This window comes from Neolamprologus multifasciatus, chromosome 18, assembly GCF_963576455.1.
Source record: "Neolamprologus multifasciatus chromosome 18, fNeoMul1.2, whole genome shotgun sequence".
Taxonomy (NCBI): domain Eukaryota; kingdom Metazoa; phylum Chordata; class Actinopteri; order Cichliformes; family Cichlidae; genus Neolamprologus; species Neolamprologus multifasciatus.
Genome location: NC_140456.1, coordinates 31,714,892 through 31,738,095, shown reverse-complemented (window position 1 = coordinate 31,738,095; position 23,204 = coordinate 31,714,892). Strand labels below are relative to the sequence as shown.

The 23,204-nt window shown below is 39.7% G+C and overlaps 1 protein-coding gene across 4 annotated transcripts in view; it reads left to right on the top strand.

The window, feature by feature from the left end:
- Positions 1-23,204, top strand: part of LOC146498400 (uncharacterized) — a 122,891-nt gene that overhangs the window by 23,767 nt on the left and 75,920 nt on the right. For all 4 annotated transcript variants that reach the window (XM_085141212.1, XM_085141210.1, XM_085141208.1 and 1 more), the window contains exon 3: positions 22,304-22,390. In XM_085141212.1, the coding sequence (XP_084997338.1) occupies positions 22,304-22,390 (87 nt within the window). The remainder of the gene's footprint in view (positions 1-22,303; positions 22,391-23,204) is intronic.

The following is a 23,204-nucleotide window of genomic DNA, read 5'->3' as shown; positions in this document are numbered from 1 at the left end:
GAGACTGCTTGCCTTCCTTCCATAATTGAACCATAGAGAAATGAAAGAAGGAAATGTTAGAGCATCAAGGTTAAGAGCAAAGTAAAATGGATAGCTAACTACAGGGTGTGAGGAAGAGAACACTGAAGGAAGGACAGCAAAGGAGTCATCCAGTCTGCAGAGTTAAATAGAGAAGACACAATAGCTTCATAGACACACAGAGACATTATTATAGCCTTGAGAGAGGGATTTATCTAAATTTCAAGGTGGCTGATTTGTGCTAACAAGGGACTACAGCAGTATTTCAGTTCTGTTGAGTCTACATGTAGAGTCTATAGTCGCTGTGTGGGCCTGTACCAGTATCCAGGGTCCCTTTACAAGGTAGTTTTTTTTCCGTTTCAACTGGCAAATGCTGGGTATAAAAAGCAGAGCACTGCTAAAGCAAAGCTAACCATAACCACAGATTGTTGGGTAATGTTTGTATGTTTTACATACACCTGTGACATTTATTTATCTGTGGTATCACCGAGCACAGCATGTAGACCTACTGATAACTGTTCTGTACTCAGATTTGTTAAACTGTCAAATGGAAACAATGGTTATGTAGTGATACATTAGATGGTAGAGGTGGCCTCCTCAGGTCACATATTTGGCACTAGTTAGGAGGTCTCCTACAGCTGCTGCTCCCTCGTTCCTCTTTTTAAAAAGAATGATGGAGAGGCTTTTCATAGAATTCGAGTTTATAGCTATTTGGTTAATGCTACCATGGGGACAAGCTAAAGAGGTCCTTGGAAACCAAACATCCATTAAGAGAGAAACTTAGCCTTCTTTAGACAAATGATTGGTATGAACCAGATCCAGCCAGATGGTTGGATAGTAGGAAGTAGCTATTTGCAAATAAATAAACAAAAAGAAATAAAGAATTAAGAATTTAACACTGGGCCCCCAAATGGGCAATCAGAAATATGACCAAAACCCAAAAAAAGAAGAAACATTACCAAAACAATAATTAACAATGTCACACAATATTGCACAGATATGCATTTAAAAAATGCCAGTTTATGTCCTTATTTTACATAATCACTTATTTCAGTTATATTTAGTTAGCATTTGTTTCACAGATCAAGTGTCTATAGATTTAGGGAATAATGAATCTAGTAACGAACCTCGTCCCCTATTCAGAATTGCATGCTGGCTGAAAAAAGAATAACAATAACATTTCACTAAATAATTTATTGTTAGTTGTCTTTTGCATGATAATGAAGATACTTCAGCATCATCATTAATTCAAATATACTCACAGATTTTTCTTTAATTCAGAATGGTTTAAGTTCATATAAAACAGGGACAGCTCATGTTCCTCAGATTATACTCTACATATCCAGGCTATCAGGGATCTTCCTGGGACTGTGTGTCGCTTTAAAGATTGCTTCAAAGTGGACATGACACTTTGGCTGACCCTGTCTAGACTGAAACTGGCTGTAGGACTGTCTGTCTTTTCTCTCAGGCTTGTTCTCTGCATTTTTTCATAGTTTCATTTTTATTTCACTTTCTCTTTCTCTCAGTTTCTGTTCCATCCCTCTTTTTGTCTCTCTCCCTTCCTGTCATTGTCATGCTGTGTCGGTCTGGAGACAGTGCTGCCTTAGCATCATTGCCTTCACACACACACACACACACACACATACACACACACACATACATGCTCACACAAAGCCATAATTAGCAGCCACCTTGAGGCACAGCCTCATCCATCGAGTTGAAAGTGAACCTGTCTGGCTTTTAGTGTTTTACTTGCAATAATCCAGAGCTTTAAGGAGCCAAAATAATGCATAAATCCTAACCCTGGCACTAGTCTGGCATGTTGGTAACTAAAGGACATATACTCGATCTTCCCCTTGCTCATACCCCCACACCCAACCCAGTACTGTATCTCTCTTTAGCAGAGTCAAGTGATGTCTTTTCACAGACATCTATACAGTCTGACCTTTGCAGCCAGAGGAGTTGTCCTCTGTTAGGTATGAGAAACAATGGAGTCTACCTCTAACAGGAGTTAACCCTGATGATATCAACATGGTTTGATGATTTATAAGCAGTTTATTTTGTTAACATTTTAGTTTGCCTTGCACAATCAGTAGTCTGATACAAAACTCTTACTCTAACCCCCACAAACCAAGCCTAGTCAAGTGCTGTCAGAATGAATGCTGCAAGAGTTGTGAAAAAGCTACATTTAATGTATGTTTTAATGTATGTTAGGCCTGTAAATGGTAAGTAGAGTTGATCTCAAAAATGAAAAATATGCATATGTTTAATGCAGTTTTTCCAGGCATAATTAGTGCACTACTAATATTTTAGCTTTTTTTGGTATTTGCTTAATTCATAGGCTGGATGAAAGTCTAGTTGACTTCATTTTTGTGAATAAAAGTTCTCTGCATGTTTCATTTGTCATATATCTGTCCCATTGTGGAAAAAGATACATTTGATATATGAAGCCAAAATTTTGCAGAAGTCACTGGAACATAAAATCTGTATTCAAGTTAGAGATGGTTGACCAGAAAAGGTCTTAAAACTGTGATGAGTTGAGATGGAATTGGCCATGCATGAGATTCAACTTTTTCAATTCATTTCAATTGAAACGCAAAAGCGAAACTGCGCTTCCTCCACTTCCGTAACATTGATTCATTAATGTTGAATTCTCTCGCAGCTGCTCTATTCCCATGTTGTTGCAGTATATTAATGACTAACCTCGTATTGTGGATGGATTATCTCAGTTGTTCTCCTGACTGAAGTTTGGTCCGTTTACAGCATCCTGCTATGCGATTGCATTTGTCCCTAACCATCAGGAACCCTCCCGTTAACTTGTATCGAGTGGAAAAAAGTTAGCGTTCATCCTCCAGCTTCACTGTGTTTATGTTATGCTAACATAGCTGTGTAGCTAGCGATCACGTAGCACATCATTATATACCAGCTAGCCCAACTTCAGCAACCCTACAAACTTCACTGCTTTTTATTTTATGTCTTCATTTGTGTTGGAAGTGACAGCAGAGCTGTACGTTTGAATTTTTCAGTCAATACATGCTATATCATGTTTAGGTGGAAACTAGCGAGCTAACTTCCTGCTAACTTCCTGCTAACTTCTAACTCCATTAAATTTAATAAATTCTGTTTTCATGGATTCCTGGATGTTAAACTTAATTGTTACACCTTGTAAAGCAGCAACTCTGATCATGTTATTAAAGATGAAAGAATTTAGACAGTTTTTAACTCTCAGTGATGCCGCAGTGTTCATTTGACTTTGGAACCTGAAGCGGACGGAGTTTTGGACCCAGATTACTCTGCGAGGCTCCTGACTACGGTAGCCGTAATCCTCCAACAATCCATCAAGCGGTGCGGCTTCATAGCTTACCAAAATCATACTAAAACATTTTTGACAGATTTTTGAGCGCCGTGTACCACATAAAATCAGTTCGAGGTCAGTAAGCACAACCAGAATTCATAAATTAGGTGCACTGTTGATTTTTGAGAAAATTAAAGGATTTTAAGTGTGCCTTATAGTACGAAAATACGTTATACAGAAGAAAATAATATATCGCAATATATATCATTACCGCACATGCTTTAAATTATACCGCAATATGGATTTTAGGCCATATCGCCCAGCCCTAGTTTCAATAGTAAAACAATTTAATATTAAACACAATTAATCTTGTATTTAGAGTAGTAGTTCTCTGGAATTACAATTCAAAGACTACTTTCTTAAAGCAACTCGGTAACATAATTCATAAAGGGCATTGAAAGCTGTGCTCTTTGACCTGTTCATTAACAATAATTTTTACAACTGAATAAAAACATCTGTCTGCACTGATACAGTGACTTTGGTTGTTTTTTGGTTGATCAGACTAAAAACCTACATGGCAAAAAATCTGATTCTGGATCGTCAGTAGTAGCCAGGCCAGTCAGTAATTTGAGTGGTATACCAGAAAATACATTGCATTACATTTCCAAAAAGTAGAAGATTTTAAAGTTAGAAGTTTTTCTCCAGGAGGATTTATATCAGCACTTCTTCCAGTTTGGAGGAGTGCTTATCTGATAGGAGAAGAGGAAAGAGCCAATATACAATCTGTCAAATGGACAAAAATGAACTCTAACAGCTGCCTTAATGTTATACAGGATAAAATACTGCTTTAACATGGTCAACATTAAGAGAATAACATAACTTGACTGCAGTTCAAATACATTCTGTATTAAGAGGAACTTGGTGAATCATTTTTACATAATGACTTGTTAGACTGGCACATTGACATCTCTAGGTGGATGGTGAAGACACGTCAGACACAATATCAATCAATGTCTCAGACATTGTCAGTCAGCTTCTGTTTTCAGTGCTTTTTTAACTGCATTGTTTTTTCCATGTCCTCCGATTTCTGTTATTCAGTAGTAGCAGGCGTTTACTCTTCCTTTGCTGTGCTCTTAATGTGGAAGTTGTAATGTCTGAGGCCTCAGCTGGGATGAAGGCCTTTAATACACCTTTTTGTAATATGAGCTGAATATGAAACCAGGTGCTCATGTGTCCTCAATGTCACTGAGGACAGCATGTTTTAGTTCTGCCTCGTTTTTCATCCTCACACCTCATTTTACACAAACAGCACCTACTTTACTGCTTTAGAGTGGACTGAACACGAGTGGCCTTATCTCACTTTACACATAGCAGCGGAAAGATCAAGACCAGTACAATCAGAATTCTAATTTAAGAAAGAAAAACAGAGTATTAAGTGTAGTTCAAACAAATAAATATCATATATAATAAATAATTAAATAAATAATGAATATATTAAATTAAGATAATAATTATTATTATATTAAATTATTTAATTAATGATGCCTTAACACCAATTTCTTGTCATCTCCTCTCAACCAGGCACATGATAATTTACCAGTGCATAGTCATGACCCAGTGTGGAGTACTCTCAGCATTTGTTAAATCTAGATTTATACATATATATTAGGGCTGGGTATTGTCACTGATTTCTAGAATCGATTCAATTCCGATTCACAAGGTCCAGAATCGATTCGATCCACGATTCGATTTAATTAGATTCGATTCGATTCACTTCGATTTGAATCTGGGAAATTTTGACAGTCAGAAATATTATAATTCAGATGAGTACATTTACATATTTTTGTATCTATAAAAAGGAAGCTGACACACGCAAGACTTTGACACAAAGGCCTCTGCTGTGATGCTCACACCTGTGTGAGCATCACAGCAGAGGCCTTTGTGTCAAAGTAGCTGAAGATAAAACACAGAAACACAGAAAAACCTGAAGGCAATTTTCCTGGCCTGGGATTTTATAAAAATATTCTGCAGTACATCAAACACGAAAGAAAACCATTAATCAACACATGAACATTACCTCTGAAGTTACAGCGGTTTTATTAGAGACACTGCTGAGCGTTTTGCATTTTGCATAATTTTAAAAAGTTTAAATTTGTTCAGTATTGAACGGCAGAAATTAGGTTTTATTTTCGGAAGTATATAAAACGAAAAAAAAAAAAGTCGGCCGACAGCGCTGTAAACAACGGTAGACTTGTGCGTAACAAGCAAGTGAATAATGCAGAAAACAGAGAGAGAGAGAGAGAGAGAGAGAGAGAGCTGTGCATCGTGGTCGAAGCAAAAGAGTGAATACATGACGATGTTTATGTGAAGTGTAGTTTGGATCTTCTTTTGAGGCTGGTTCGGTCAATATTGTTTGGAGAGACATCAAACTAACAGCTTTAGAATCAGCGCATAAAGGGCGTGAACACAAAGCGCGGACGCACCGACAGATCAGAATCAGCGAGCTGTCGGCTTTCAGCCCCGACCGTGAGAAAGGCGACATCTAACTGATTCTGATCCGCGGTTGCGCTGTGTGTTTAAGTCTTTGTGCAGAATCCGTGTTCCTGCTCTCATTTACTGTCTTAGCTGTTTGGTGGTTGTTGAAATTTTTTGAGATTTCACCAGAGATTCTGGCATTTCGGGCAAAATAAATTTATATTAAAAAATCGATTCAGGATTTTAATGAATCGATTTTACGTTATCCAAGCCAGAATCAATTTTAATCGATAAATTGATTATAAAAACCCACCCCTAATATATGTACTCTTTCAAGTCTAACGTTTGACACATCAGGAGTTATACAGTAAAAAGAAGTCATCTGGACCTTCTGCAACATGTGCACTGTACGCTAAAGTAGCTTTGCATGATTCATGGTTCAAAATAATCCTTACTTCATGTTCTGACCTACAGTAGCATCCTCTCCACTGTGCTGCAACATAAGCCCACTGTAAGTACAAAATACTTTCACAGTGATGAAAGTCATACAGAAACATCCTCGCTTGAGGATCAATAAGCTATTGAATCATGGGGTACACTTAGTTTACACACCGCTTCTACATTTTGTTCAGTAAATAAAAACATGATGTAATATATCATGTGTTGTTTGTCTGATGTTGCATTTAAAGTAAGGTGATTTTTTAAATTAAAACCTGTATATTCTTTTTACCATGACTGTTTTCATGCAGCAATAACAAGAGATTAAAAACAGTTTATTATGTATCTTTTAGGCCTGATCTTGTCACAGTTATTGTACTAATTGTGTATGTTTCATCGTTTGTAAGCACAAATATAAACTCATCAGGAAGGCCAGCTCTGTTCTGGGATGCACCCTGGACCCAGTACAGGTGGTGGGAGACAGAAGGACTCTGGCCAAAATAACATCTCTGATGGACAGTCTCCCACCCCATGCATGTAGATGTTGCTGAACTGCAGAGCTCCTTCAGTGACACACTGCTGCATCCTAGATGCACGAAGGAGCGTTTCTGTAGGTCCTTCCTCCCTGCAGCTGTCAGACTGTACAATCTGAACTGCTCCCAACAAACAGAGATGTTTACATCAATGCTGTAACTGCAATAAGTTAGTTAATTAACCAATTCGCACTACAACCTGGTTTGCCTCTTACCTGTAATTATTTTTATTTAATTTAATAACTGTACAGTTCTCTCTGTTTATAGTAACCATTGTCCTTAATGTAAGAAAAAGTGTGTATGTTTCTGTTCCGTGTCCTGTGTACTGTTTGTTTGTATATTTGTCTTTTTGGCTGCTGTTACAACCAAATTTCCCCTTGTGGGACAATTAAAGGATTATTCTATTCTATATCTAAAACCACTTTATAGAAAAACATTACAAACTCTGAGTAATGAGCTGTCAATGTCTTCTCTGTAATTTTTTAGTCTTTTTTTCTGTGGAAGTAAAATTTCTTTGTAGTGTTGCTTTTTTTTATTTCTTTGGTAGTTAAACGTCTTTACACTGAATGAAAGGGGAACAATTTGGAGGTGTTTTATTGAAATTATTTATTAATTGTAATTTTAGTGTTCTGGCCCAATTTGGGATTAAACTGGACTGAATGTGTATAGTGACTTTAACAGCAGAGTGAAGTTTACCTTACTGTGGGCTCATGGTGTAACACAATGGAAGGAAGCTACTGCAGTCAACTCATGTTTTTATCAAGCTGGGATGTGGCTGTGTTTGTTGAGGCATACTAACGCACCCCTGCAGGAGTATGCTTTTACTGTATGTGTGGTATCACAGTACAGGGGAGGGAGAGAGGAGTGACCTTCTTGGAATATTGTGTGTGTTTGTGTGTGCCCGTGTAAAAAGAAAACACCCAGTGAGAATGTGCGTTTGCATTTAAGGCGTTTTGCATTCCTGAGTGCATGCATTTGTATGTGTGTGTGTGTTGTGCTACGGGACCTTGAGGTCATATGCAACTGCAGTACAGTGGAGGAGCAAAGGCAGCAGTGAGGTCATCGCACACACCTTGGCTGTCACTGTCAATAATAGGGATGTGTGTGTGCTGAGTTCAGCTTATCTGTTGAAGTGAATATGACATAAGCGAAGCTTTTACAGCACTTCTGGAAATGGCTGATTGACTGACAGCTGAGCAAATGTGACATCCTAAAGCCACCAAGACAGGCAGAGCAGTTTTCAAACTCAGATGGCTTTTACTGCAAACTTTGAGCTCTGTTAACAATAATAATAGTAATAATATTAAGAATTATTAAAAAAAAAATATGAATAAAAGAGAAAAAGTCAAAGTAGAATTTGCTTATTACAACTTGGCTCTAAATTAAAATAATTCAATTGTACTCCACAAGGTATTTTCTGACACATGGGGGCATAGTGAGATCTATAGCAATATATACGCTTTATTTATCACCAAAACTTTGGTGACTATTAATTAACCAAAACAGGAATAACAAGCAAACTTAATAATAGAAATAAAATAGCTCAGAAAGGTAAAACAAAATTCAAAATAAAGAGCTTAATTAGACAAAAAAAAGTGAAAAACATAAGATATTGAAAAAAGTTTCTGTATCTCTCCTTGTGGCAGCAGTAACTTCACAAGAAAGGTTTTGGCTATATGTACCTGTGGCAGGGGAGTGGTCTCTGTCTCTGCTGCAATGGAGGGGTGATACGGTAAGCTCATGGGGCGGACTATGCGCACTAAGTTCGGCGTCGATGCCAAACTTAGTGCGGACACCCGATCGACATAGCCCGCTGCAGCAAAGAGCTCCTGCGCTCAAATGATCCTCCAGCCTCAGCCTCCCAGTAGCTTAGATTACAGGCACGCGCCACCGCACCTGGCATCGCCCCGTGAGCTTACCGTACCACCTCTCCACCACAACAGATCCAAAGACCACACCCCTGCCACAGTACCCAAAAAAAGATTGCACTTTAATTTTCACTAGTATTGACTAAACTGGTGAATGTCACCACATTTGGGTAAAGAAGGCTAAAAGATCATTTTTCCATCTACTTTTGGCTTGTAAAGAAGTCAGTGAGAGGGGGCATCCCTATGGGCAGAAATCTGTGCCATCAGAAACTGAATTGAATCTGAATTGTAACTTGAATAAATGCTTTTAAAAACTGAATATGAATTAGCCTAATTTGAAATGCAATTTATTGGTTTGAAAATGATCATCACTAAATTGAAATTTAATTTTATATTTTGAAAATGAATTCATTCGCTTTGAAACTGTATTTTATCCTTTAAGAATTTAGCTCTCGAATAATTTCAGATTCACTTCTTACCATTCAGTTTCAGTTCTACAATTCGGTTTTTTGGGACTTACATCCGGTTCCGGTTCAAGAGTAATCGAACTCAGATTAATAGAACTACGTTTTACTAGCGGACCGAAAGTGTTACTGACGGGAATCTACAGCGTCTTGAGCTCAATTAAGACTTCAGAAGTCATTCATCATGTCAAATGACCAGCGGATAAACTCTCAGGTTGGTAATAAATGTATTACATGTATAAGAACAAGCGTCATGTTAACAAATGATAGCCGTACAGTAACTTTTATGCTTATTGTAGCTGTTAGCTAAAAATGCTAATTTAGCATAGTTTGCCCTGAATTCAGCTTTGACAAACAAATATGATCGACTGTTTCTAGTAGAATTCCAAAGTTGTCATCTTGTACCCTGTCAGAGCCGTGACAGGGTACAAGAAACTATTTTGTGCAACTTTTTTGTATTTTCAGTTTTGAGGGATAAGCCTCTTAAATTTCTCTAACCAGAAATATATGTTAAAAAAACAAAAATGATTTTCAATGTTTTTGTAGTTTATTGCACTTTTTTGCAATTTATGTAATTACTATGCACTTAATGCAGACATATTATTAACATTTGGGCTATAATGGTTGTATTGATGTATAGCTCCCAAAAATGGCTCTGCAGCATGTAAAAATATAATATAAGCTCTGGCGGACTTGGTTCTATGGTAGGGCTTAAAGGGTTAAAATAAGATACCATTAACACTTTGAGTGCAGTTACAGTTAACAGTGAATATAAATTCTACAAATGAATTTATTGTATAGTGTTACCCCCCTCCACTTAACAAATGGTTCAGCCCATAGCAGGACCGGCTTTTCTCTTGTTTTCAGCAGCAAGCCATGCCTATGATTGTGCCAGAGCACATTTTGAACAATACCGCCCCATGTTGTGTAGCTTTCTGGATTTTAAACTTATTGGGCTACATATTTATTTATTATACAGGCTATACAGTAAATAGAATCAAAATTCAGTTGTTTTATGTGGATTTTATGTGAAACTAACATGTTTAATTATGTGGGCTACAGAAAATAATTAAGTTATTTTCCACCTGCATATGTGTTTGAAAAAAAAAAAGGCTTTGATTTTGCCACCCCATTTGATTTCTCTGCCACCCTAAGAAAATTTCTCTAGATCCACCCCTGCTCCAAGGCACACATCGCTAGCTGTGAGCACAGAAGCCCCACCCAGTCAGAAGAAGCTTAGCTTATCTTAGCTCAGTGGTTCCCAAACCTTTTTTGTTAGGGGGCCTAACAAACTAAATTACACGTAGCAATGAAATAAACTACCAATTCTTTTACGCTACGTCCACACCTATATGGTATTTTTGAAAACGCAGCTGATTCTATGCGTTTTCATCCACCAGTAAACAGCGTTTTGAATAAACGAAAACGGCGATTTTTTTAAAACTCCATTTTTGCGTTTACGTGTGGACGAGGAATACAGAGTTCGTCACACAACGTTAAAAGGATTGTGCCTTTATTCACGTCACGCTGTGCGCCACGTTATTGTTTACATGAGATGAATTTCTACAATTACAGAGAGAGACAGAGTGGGTGATCGTGGCTCAAGAGTTGGGAGGTCGCCTTGTAATCGGAAGGTTGCTGGTTCGAGCCCCGGTTTGGACAGTCTCGGTCGTTGTGTCCTTGGGCAAGACACTTCACCCGTTGCCTACTGGTGGTGGTCACTGGTGGCGCCAGTGTCCGGCAGCCTCGCCTCTGTCAGTGCGCCCCAGGGTTGCTGTGGCTACAATACAGCTGCCATCACCAGTGTGTGAATGGGTGGATGACTGGATGTGTAAAACGCTTTGTAAAGCGTAAAGACTAGTAAAGCGCTATACAATTACAGGCCATTTACCATTTACAAAATACTGTTAATCTTAATATCTTAATATTATCTTAATAATATCTATTTTTACATGCTCACATACACACGCAGTTACTGTCCCTCCATTTACAAAGACAGAGGCGTCACGGTGTAATTATTTTACGTGTAGTTGTTTTTTTTCCTGTGTAATAATATTCAACATTGCTGTCAATACATTTTTCAAAAATGCCTCTCTGTGCAAAATGGGTTTAAAAACATAAACAGCTGTGGGATACTGTTTGTCTGTGATTTGAAGAGCCCAGCACGTGCTCCCGACGCAGGGAAAACGAATTCTATCACAGAGACCTACCGGTACCTTGGCACTTGTGCAGGTGAAGCCAAAGGGAAGATATGCTTCACCATATTTTCTTGTCTTTGGCTTGGAAGGAGGTTGGTTTGGAAACATATTTGCCGATGCTTCATCTCCTGCTTTGCGTTTGTGTGGGAGCTCCGTCAAAAATCTGTCCATTATGCTAGCAGTGTCCAAGCGTTCTTTTTGTGTGTGTGTGTGGGCTCCACACTTCGGGAACCTCTGTCTTAGCTAGTGGAGTTGGGGAGTTAAAACAACGTGTTTCAGACTGAGGTTGAACTGAAAGGCTGCACTAGGGCCCAACATGAAATAAATAAGGATTACTTTGAACCATCAATCATTCAAAGCTACTATGGCAGAGTCAAAAAACATTAAAATAAAAAATGTGTAAAAACTTTCAGGGCAATAAATGCACACATAATGCATTTTTTTAACTGCATCTCCAAAGTGGATATTTAGCTTGTTGTTAGATTAATAAAGCTTCAACAGCCAAACATTTTATTGTATTTATTTATTGACTAATGGACCACAAATTCTAGGTTTGCTTTCTGTTCTCGCTAAGCAAATTTGAGACCACTGCCACAACTTTAATAGGACAGTGGACTTAGTCCTCCCAAAGTTTTAATCCTGTTAGGTTTTTTAAATTGATTATGCTCATTATTAACTATGGGCTTCGTCTATTATTACAGAGCACCTAGAGTGTGAGTTCTACAGAGGAAAGTAGAACTTCTGTTAGACCATTCTTTTGCTCTGTGTCATTCATGTGATTTCTGGTTCATTTGTCTGTTGTTAATCTTTTTATATTAACAACAGTTAATTCAACACATCTCCCATTTTCCCCGGCACCATCTGCTTGGTTTCTGTCATCTGTTGCCCCTTCTTCTTTGTACTGCTAAATTTTGTCTCTGACAGCAGTAAAACATAGCCAAGAAGATTTCAAAACTTAGTAATCTTAAAGCGCTGTGGTGCAAGGAGTAATATTCAAAATATTAATATTGGTCAACCCATGAAAAAGCTAAAACCAACAAAATAGTCACTAACTTGAGCACCATAGGCACAAGGTGAGGACTTAAATGCGGGTCTCAAGGTTATCACAGTTAGGTGTGCTTATTTACAGTGCAATTACAAACTGCTATATACAATGGTGCTGGTGAGGAACGGGACTCCAGGGATCCAGGGAGAGGTAACAAACATCCAGTCATCAAACACTCTTCACAGAACAATCACTCACAGAAACTCAGGCTTTCCACAGTGAGGGAAAAATCCAGGGAGGTCCCGCAGTGAGGAGCTCGCAGTGAGTACCACCCAGGTGGGGAGAACAAAATAAACAAAGAGCAAGGCGAAGGAGGGAAGAGAGAAAAAGAGAAGAAAAGAGAAGACAACAAACAAGCCAACGAGCCAGGGAGGACCCCCTCCTTGTCCCATGACTGTTCCTTACACTGAAGACTGGCGAGATATGGTTTTAGCTCGGAAACATGGAAAGCATTCTCGATGTGTATGTTGCGGGGGCAGAGACTTCACGCAAGCAGAGACGGGGTTAACCTCAATCTGGCCTCAATTTCATATGGAACCACTAAAATTTGTGGACAGTTTCTTAGATTCTGCTTGAATAGGGCCCTAGTCAGGAGCCAGACCTTCTGCCTAGGAGTATAGGAGTCTGATTCCTTCTGGAGGAAGGTCGCTTGCGTGGTCTCCCAGATACGGCGTCGCCTGCACAAATGATGCTAAACAGATGGGGCAGATGGAGTGCTTACCTTCTATTCCCGGAAAGAGCGGGGATTGGTAGCCCAAGGAGGCCTCAAAAGGGAACAGGCCAGTTGCTGAAGAGGTCATGCAATTATGAGTGTATTCCACCCAGGCAAGCTGTATGGTCCACGTGGTTATTGGTGGAGACAATGCATGGAGTGCAGATTCCAGCTCCTGATTGTTTTGTTCAGCTTGACCATTGGTCTGGGGATGAAAACCAGATGACAAACTGACCTTCATGCCAATTGCCGAACAGATCTCTTTCTAGACCTGGGGGCCGCGATCGGAGACAATGTCAAGAAAGATCCTGTGGAGGCAGAAAATGCGGTCTGTGAGGAGCTGAACCATGTCCAGTGCTGCGGAAGGTTTGGGTTGGGCACTGTTGAAATCTCCCAATTCTTTGAATCTTTGGGCTGAAGGAAGGACAATACTCGGTGTATAAATGCTCAATCAACAATCCTTTATTTCCATACAATTTTCACACAATGAGCATAAACCATCCGGATGGGGAGAGATGCATGAGAGGGTCACAGCAAGTCTCAAAATGGTGATGTGTTACACAGCTTTTTATACTTTCTACTAGCCCCCACCTGGTCGTAAACCTAAACAATCACAGTCTCTTATCTATCATGGCGCCTAAGTTATGACCTCGGGCTCCCTGTCTTTCTGCCCTCTACAACGGTGGGGGCATAGAATGTGGTCTGTTTCTGCTATTATCGGCACAAGGTCCTTGGCACACAACATTCTCAGAAATGATTTAAGCAGTCTGACATGACAAGAAAACAGTGTAAAACATTCACAGCAGATAAATGGTGGCGCCCACCTGTCTAACAGAACCCAAAGATGGTCACATTCTTTTAATCCCCAAAGATATACTGGAATATTTGTCTAACATATTACAAAGATGGTCGTGTTCTTTAACCTAAAAATATAAGGGAAACTAAGCTACATAGAATAATGATCTCACAGCACCAAAGTGTGCATCTTTTGAAAAGCGATTTACTATGGTGAGTATTACCGTGTTTCAACTGGAAGGGGTCAGACCAGTCACACAGTTGAGAGTGATGTGGGACCAGGGTTGTCCAGGAGTTGGAAAGGGCCTGAGCAGACCTGCAGGAGGAAAGCTGGAAGACTTATTCTGAACACAGATAGAACAGGAAGAGAAATATTCTCTAGCATCCTTTATCAGTGTAGGCCACCAAAAGAGATGCTATAGGAAGGTGAAGGTCTAGTGGATGCCAGGATGCCATGTAAATTTAGTTATATGTGCCCAGTGGCATACCTGAGATTATACAGAAGCAGAAATGAAGAGCCGGCTAGGCGGGCCGTTACCTGGGTTGAGTTCAGACTGTTGGGCCTCCAGGATAGCGGACTCAATCTCCTATAAAAGGGAAGCAAGATAGTCATTTCTCCGGTCGTGTCCTCAGAGCTGGAGTATTGCTGTGACAGAGCATCGTGCTTGATGAGATGAGATGAGATGAGATAGCTTTTATTTGTCAGTTGCAGGTCTTTTGCCCACAACCGAGATGACAGACCTTGCCGACCGTACATACAATACACAAACATCACATTGGGGAGACAGGTCAGGCTAGGTAGCGAGGAAAAAAAACATCGAAATGTGTAACACAAAAGGATAATACAGGAATTCACAGATATCAACACACCATAGCACAATAAACACAGACAGGCAACATGGGAAAGAGTTCCAGTGTGTACATCTGATCTGGGACTGCTGCAATCTTTCGACTGCGCCTCCAACTGACCCAATGTCCACATCAGAGGGGAGGTAAGCGTTGGAGGTGGCGTTGGATCTGGGGTAGAGAGGGTGATGCGTCGGTGAGTGCTTATCAGTATCAGTATATGTATGTGTGTGCGTGATGTTGTGGGAACTGGGTCTGTAAGTTATGGAAAAGTGGAAATGGGTAAAAAACAGGGCCCACCTGGCTTGTCAGGCATTAAGCTGTTCAGCTGTCTGTAGGTAGGCTAGATTCTTGTGATCCATCCAGACTATGACTATCAACTCCTCCAATGTGAGGACGTCGTCGTTCTGTTCTGCAAGAGAGAGACTGCAACAAGAAGTTTGAATGCAGCTTTGACTGGGTGACACCACTGAAAGGGAACTTTGGGAGAGGTTAGTTGGGTCAGAGGCAAGACGAGACTGAATTCCCAGATGAAGCGATGGTAAAAATTAGTGAATCCCAGGAACCGTTGCAGCTGTCTGCAGTCTCGGAGCAGCCAGAGATGCATCCAGCTGGGAACCAGCTGGATATCCAGTGTTTGTTCCAATCAATGCAGGGGTTGTGTAAACATAGCCGGGGTGATCCAGAATGAGAGGTGCTTTGAACATGTAGAAACTATTCTGCTCCATGTGATTACCCAAAAGGGAGAGAGTGACAGAATTGGTCTTATGAGTGATGTCAGCAGGTGTTGACCATCCAGGGCACTGACCATGGAAACATTAAATTTTTGCACCAGGCAATCATTAAAGTAAAGGTGCAACATTTTGGCCACATGGGAGAGTTGATGTCCCATGTGACCCTTCTTATGCATTATAAGCACTCACCGGCCGCTAATCTATGGTGGTGTTCAGCGGGGGTTTGATGAGAGAGTGTTCAGCGGGGGTCTGAGCTGCATTGGCTGCTCTTCAGAATCTTCTCACCTCCTCATGTCTTTCGGCCGCATCAGTCTCAACCACTAGTTCATCTTTTAATTCATTACAGAGGTTATGTAATGAAGTTCCCCTGAGGGCATTCTTTCCCAGCCTCTGTCCTTCGCTCCGTTTACCTTGCTTGAGGTTCAGCAGACCAAGACACAGGGCATGCAGTCAAAAGGGTCCTTAGCACATTTGTTTTTGTGCAGTTCTTGCCAAAAACTAAGTCCAGTGTCTTATTTCAAAATAAAGCTGTTTGCAATTCTTTAAAGGTTTGTGACTTATATAATATAGAGGCCTGAAACTTAGTCCTTCATGCACCATACATCCTCAGGCATGCTGCTTTATTTGACTTAAACACGTACACACAGCAGATAAACACTAGCCAGAGAATATGAATTTAAGGAAATGCAATGCTATTTCATGTCATCCTGTAAAATCACTACCACTCAGTACTTTTAGAAGGCTTTTGCCATCTTTACAGAAGGAAACACCTGCCATTACAATAAATCTAACCTGTGTTTTCAACTTGGGCAGGCAAGCTGTCGCTTATCTTCATCATCATGTTTATTTATATTTATTCACATCAACACTAAACAATAACAAACAATAATACATTTATAATTAAATTACAATTGATCCTTCAGTTTAAAAATGTTTGTGCTTTACAACCTCTAATAGCTCACTGCCTCCATTACCATTTCTCTCTCCTCTCTTTTACATCCCACTGCTATCCATTGCCTTCTTGGCTTTCTTGTCCGCCCCTTTAAACTTTAAACTCGACTCTTAAGTGCTTGTGTCTCTCCAGGCATAGTGACAGCTGTGACTGAGAATGTGCTGCAGCAGCTTGACTCTAACCTCTTCCGTCCTTGGTATGGAGCGAATATTAGCAGCATATGCGTGACAGTATTAGCTCCACAAACTAGTGGCAGGTAGCAGAAACAGGCCAAAGACAGCATGATAACATCGGCAAGATGATGGTAAAATATCTCTCAATTTTGGGGGTAAAATACTGTCCCAGCTATACTCCCTTGTGATTTGCACATCTCACCTAGTTCTAAGCTCCCTTCTATAATAGCCGGGCCCCTTTGAAAGCATTTGACTGCATTTCAAAACAAATTTGAAAAATGAGTCAGATTAAGAGTTTGCTCAAGGCTAATCTTATCTTTTCATTTTATGTCACAGGTCAGGGAACACTCAGGTGTTGAAGCTGGCAGTAATATCAAATGATCTTTTATTTGAACCTACAAATAAAGTAAAACACAAAGCAGTGCACAGAGGTGGCAGGAGTACCAACCAGTGAGAGAGACAAATGCAGCAGAGGACTCAGAGTAAATTAGACAACAGCTTTTTCAAGACTAACACACATTTGCTTGTATTGACAACATTTAGGAAATGATACTGTACTCGTATATAAGGATTCTAAATATCACATGTATATAGTTTGTATTCAAACATTTGACCTCTGACCTCACGTTTACATTTTTGCCTTTCCTTTAAGTTGGCCCTAAACGAGTTATTCCTAATTCACTATAAACTTTTTAAAGTAAATTTAAAAAGAACAAAGAAAACAAAATCAATAAACAAAATGCATTAATATTCTCTTAAATAATTACTATCCAGTAAATACTGTCCAGAGAGTGATCTGCTTTGTTGGAGGTTAGTGCTCTCTGAGTGATTCTTGTTCAGGACGACTTTCATACTAAACTTCCTAAACTGACCCGTGAGATGTCTATAAATACAGCAGCAGGATTGCCCTCAGCCTGGATGCAATTATCTGGAATCGTTACTCTTGAATAGAGCGGAAGTGCATTTCAGTTCAGTATTGGTGGATTGTTACCTTCACCCCTGTAAGATACGGTCCACGGTGGGAAAAAATGCACTTAACAAAGCCCAAACCACCCCAGAGGCACTGCACAGCAGGCAGCACTATATGCACTATGACATTGCAGAAGAAATGTTTGAGTTGTGGCTTCCTTCTCAACAACCTTAAAGTGGTATTCCAGAGATGTTCACATCTTTGCTTTTATAGGACCTGAACAATGTTAATGTTAATCCTTTTAAAGAACTGGAAATTTGGGTTGCAATGTGGTATGCAGATGCACTGCACCTTTAGGTAGACCTAGACAGCTTAAATGAAAGTCAAAAGAAAGCTGACGTGAACTGGCATTGAGATCTCCTAATCCAGCTGATCTAAAAGCATTGCAACTGAGCTGCAACAAATGCTTTATTACAAATCAGGCATAGAAGCGTGATATTGGTGACTGTCATCTAAAGTCATTATCACACTAACTGCCTCATTTACACTGCAGTACAATTATTTTGAGAGGTTGTTTTTGTATAAAAGTCTTGAATCTTAGCCTCACCTGTTATATCAATCTCTCACATGAATATGTATGTCATCTGTCTGTTATATTGGTATATGCCATCTGATTTGCATATGTTCCAGAGTTAGGGATGGGTATTGATAAGATTTTCACGATTCCGATTCCATTTTCGATTCTGTTTAACGATTCGATTCTTTATCGATTCTCTTATCGATTCTTTTTTTTAAAAAAGGAGAACATTAAGTCCGATTAGCTTAGAACTTTGTTTTATGTCTTCTCTTTGAACAAGATAGAAATTTAGGAGTAACATGGCCTTACAAAACCAACAGTGAGATCTTAAGAGATCCACAGCCTACAGCTCTTCAATGGGGTGTCACAGGGTCCCCAGGAAAAAAAATTGTAAATGTAAAATAATAAAATAAATATTCTTCTGTAGCAATAACAAAGTATAACATAAATTATTCAGTAGCAATTACACAAGAATATCCAGTAATGTCCCTGCCTACAATTAAACACATTCACTTACTGAAAATCATCTGCTGTGGCAAATGGGTGCAAACCTTTGACCACAAACTGAGTCACTGCTCGGTGACATTCGTCTATCCTGGCCTGAAAGGAGACGCTACGGTAGACTGCAGCGACAACTGCCAGCATCTGAGCCAGACTCTGTCTCTCTCATCATGGTCATCTAAATGCACAGTAATGGCAGGTTTGTAATAAGGCAGATCGCACTAACATAATATGCACTGTTAGTTGATTATTTACCTGCTGCATTAACGGGAGAGGACGTGCAAACGTTACCGCTGCTGCTGGGTTGAGATTCACGAGCCCGGAGCGGAATTAAAAACACGACATTCATTTAAGGTCATCGCGTGTTTTGTGAGCAAATGCTTTTGCATATTCGTAGTGTTTCCTCCCTTAAATGAAATATCTACTTTGGAAGTATTGCAAGTTGCCCTGTTGTCATCCGTTCTCGTAAAGTATAACCAAACTTTTGAGCGTTTGAGCCGCTTACGCGCCGTGTTTCCTGCCAGGTAAATGACGCTCCGCAACGTGGTGACGTCATTCGGGGCGACTGGAATCGATAAGGGAATCGTTTGCAAAAATGGCAAACAATTCCAAGGAATTGAAACAGTGGGAAACGGTTCTCAACAAGAACCGGTTTTCGATACCCATCCCTATCCAGAGTAGTGCATTTTTTATCAGTTGGACTGTGACTTTAACCTGGCTTTTAAAGCGATTTCCTTCCCTCCATAACAGCTAAAGATAGTTTAAATAAGTGCGAGGCACTGTGGTGCAATAAGCCTGTGTACAGCACAGTGGGAAGCCCATCAAACTGGATTCCTTCAAACTATGCAGTGAGGGCTATTTTAGTGGTGGTTCCCTGCTGCTATGTTTTTGGCTTGTTTCTGCTGGTAGAAAATTTTAAAGGACTTCCAGTCCAGTGATGCAGAAATGACATAAAAATAATGTTTGAAAAAAAGGAGGTGTTTGACCTTGAGGCTTGATACTGGCTGCTTTCCTCAGAGGGCTGTCTGGCCTCTGACTGTGCTTGCACGCACATGCTGCTGCTGCTGCTGCTGTGCGTGTGTGTGTCTGTGTCTTAGAAGTAGGGGATACAAGAGGAGGGAAGAACAGTGAAACTTTTCAGACATAAAACAATAAAACATATTTATCATTTACTCACATAAGTCTATCGGCTGCATGCACCTTATATCTGTGTAGCACCCACAGCTTCTCGGTGACAAATGCTTCAATTTTTTTCTATCGATGTACTGTAAACATGTGCATGTGCATCTTATACTGTATGAAAAAGGAAATAAAAACAAATAAAGTTACCTTTCATTGATTTGGTATGTATTTTTTTATCAGTGATTCTGAGGAAAGCTTAACAGCAACTAAACTTGTTAACATAGTCTGTATATAAAAGATGGATGAACAATGCAGAAGCGCCTTAAACCTGCAATTTTTCTAATGGCCAGCAGGAGGGGCTCTTCTGGACTTCCAGTTGTACAGAAGTCTTTTGTTTCCTTGGCTTCCTGCTTCACTCACCACTTTCCTGATGATATTGTGAACTAGGTCTCTAGATTTAATATTTAATATAAACACAAAATGACTAGACAAGACACATTTAGCTTGTTCACGTTGGTTATATTATCCAGAGGATCTGTAGTGCGTGTTAAAGTCACTGACATAGATATCTGGTGACTCTGAATAGCAGAAATCTGTTCTTCTAATATACTTGCTTTTTTTCACTAGACACAAAACATAAACAGATTTCCTTAAAATTTTATTATGTGTAGTTATTTATTTTCTTATGGGCAGTTTTGCCAACTGCTCGGATCAGCTGGTTCATGCAGTGGCAAAGCATAGGTTCATAGAAAGTTTAAGGAAGTTCCTTTGTTGGAAATGTAGCTTCGTTTTCTAAGCGGTGAACATGTCAGATTTGCTCAGAATTATCACTGAGATGTGGATCATCTAATAGGTCCATCTTTCTCTTTAAAGCGATTCACATTAAGTAACTTCGTAATAACACAAATACAAAAGTAAGTAAAAGTGTGATAGTAATATGGGAGACTGGCAGCTGAAGAGAAATCTACTCAAAGGGAACCCAGACAGAAAAAGAAAAAAAAATGCTGTGACGTTGAGTCTAGAATGACTCTGCAGTTGTGCTTCTGTGTGTGTTTATGTGTGTGCTGCTCTATACTCCAAAAATGGTTGCAGACACAAAGGAACACTGGCTCTCAGAGACACACTCATCCAGTGGACCAAAGCTTCCCTTTAATGCACACTTGTTAATTATTCACAGTATCCACCATTACAGTGCTACTGGGCCAGAGCCAAAAGTATGCGTCCCTGTTTCCCCTCAGTACATCTGAAAACAAAAAAACAGCTTTTCAGTCAAAACCAATGCATGTGCATTCAGGTATACAAAGCATCAATATGTTTTACTTTCGGCACAAAGCAGCCATTTGTGACGTGCAGCTTCAGTCAGTTTTGGTTTTCACCTGCAGTGCCAGTTTTTATGTGTGTATTTCAGGACCACGGACAGATACATATTAGAATCTGTGCTGTTTGTGCAAGAAGCAAAGATCACAGTTCATTTTATTTCAGCTTCTCTCAGCTTCAGCTATTTTTATTTTGGATTGCACTCAAGTACCTTTGCATGTTCCAAATAATACTTATCTTATTCTGGGTTCTTGGTGCAGCCCCTCAGTTCATCCTCTCTTCTTTGGCAGACCTTTGTAAATGGAAAGCCTCAGTTATGCATTAGTTGACTGTATTATATATTATATGCACTATATGTTAGAATCCACCACCATAGTAGATCTCATTGAAACCATATGGTGATTTATTTTGTAATATTTATATAGAATTCTAAGTGACAGCTGGTTTTATTTGTTCAACATGGTTTTGTGATTGTCAGTAAAATAACTGTGCAAGTCAGACTTGGAGTTAATGATGTAATGGCCACTGGTAGAGTAAATATTGTATTATTTAGTTAATGCTCGTGGTTCATTGTCAAGATGACAAAATGATTATGTTAAGCTAGTTTTATTTTCGGCTGCTAAGGGGAATTAATGGATGCAAATCCTCCATTTATTTCACTTAACAGATTATATTACCCTTTCAGCTTCTTTCCTTTTGCTGCACTCGAAGGAGCTAAGAAAGTCTGGCTCTTCGTGTCCCATGTGTTTGTAATAGTGGTGATGTTTCTGTCTTGTATATGCGCTTGTGAGTGTGTTAGTTCAGTCCTGGCGTGTGCCTCAGCTGTTGGGAACATGCATCGATCCTCTAAGACACGCCTGTTGACAGGTTGTGTTGCCAGGGGAACCGCAGATGCTGTCATCGTCTCCTTGCGTAACCATGGTGATAGTCCCTTCAGCAGTGTGTTGTGTCTGCTTGCTTCACTGTCAAATGATAGGGCAAAGACACACACAGCATGTGGAGGCAGGATTTGGGAAGCAGCACCCGTTTGATGGGCAGACATCTGACAGAGCAGAGCTACATACAGACTGACTGAGGTGCACTGTCTCGCTCTCCATGTGGAGCGCTCTGTATGATAGGGACAATGGGAAACTACAACTGGTGCAAAAGTAAAACAAAGAAAAATAAATATATCTCCTGTTCAGTGTAATGAAAAACATGAAGCTGTAACAAAGGTTCTTCATACACAGATACGCTTTGCAAATCTAAAACTGGAAAACTAAAGAGACAGTCGTTATATTCTTATATATTCAGTTGAAGATGACAGTGATAATGCTCTTTATTTCCTCAGGTCCGGGGATGATGTCATCAATGATGTCATCAGGAGGACGTCAAGACCCACCAGGACAGCCTGCCTTCAGCTCTGACTACCTGTCTGGTGAGGGTGAATGGACTGAAAGTCATGCAGTAGATAGTAATTTTATCACTCTGCCTACAGTCACAGGAGAAAACCTCTGTAAACACTGGTGATTAATTTTGGGCTCAGTCATCCAGAACATTTTCTAAAATCTGGTCATTCAAATTGTCAGAAAGGAGGTTTATGCAGGGTATGCTCATTGGCTAATGGTGTGTGATTGACAAATCAAGCTCTCACTAATCACATTGCATCATTCACCCCTTCACATCCATTCACACAAGCACTTTTTTCTGTGCTTTTTTTATGTAACTGCTTTTTATCTAACATCCACACATCCACACACCCTCACACTCCGATGGATACAGCAGAGAGCAACTTTGTGGTTAATATCTTGCCCAAGGATATTTGGCATGCTGACTGAAGCAGCCAGGGATCAAACCATCAGTCTACCAATTAGTAGATGACCTGCTCTACCATATGTGAATTAAATGTAAAATGTAGGCGTTAAAAAGTTTGAAGCTTTTGACCTATGTACCAAAGTTACCGATTTATACCATAAGTTGAGGTTACTGTACCTCATTCAGGATTTGTTGCTTGTTAAAATGCAAAGAGGAATGTTTTTCCTTTGAAAGAAAAGCTGAAATCTCTAGTTGGTTAACCTGCAGCCACTTTACTGAGCAAATTTGCATTTTGCAATCTTCTCTGTTGTGGGGATTATAAAGTAAGTTTATTATCATGCATCAATTGCACAGGAATCATGGACAAAGGAAACAGTGAAGAAAAAAACATCCATTTTCAAAGTATCCTGTCAAAAACCATTACTGTGTGGTGTTTG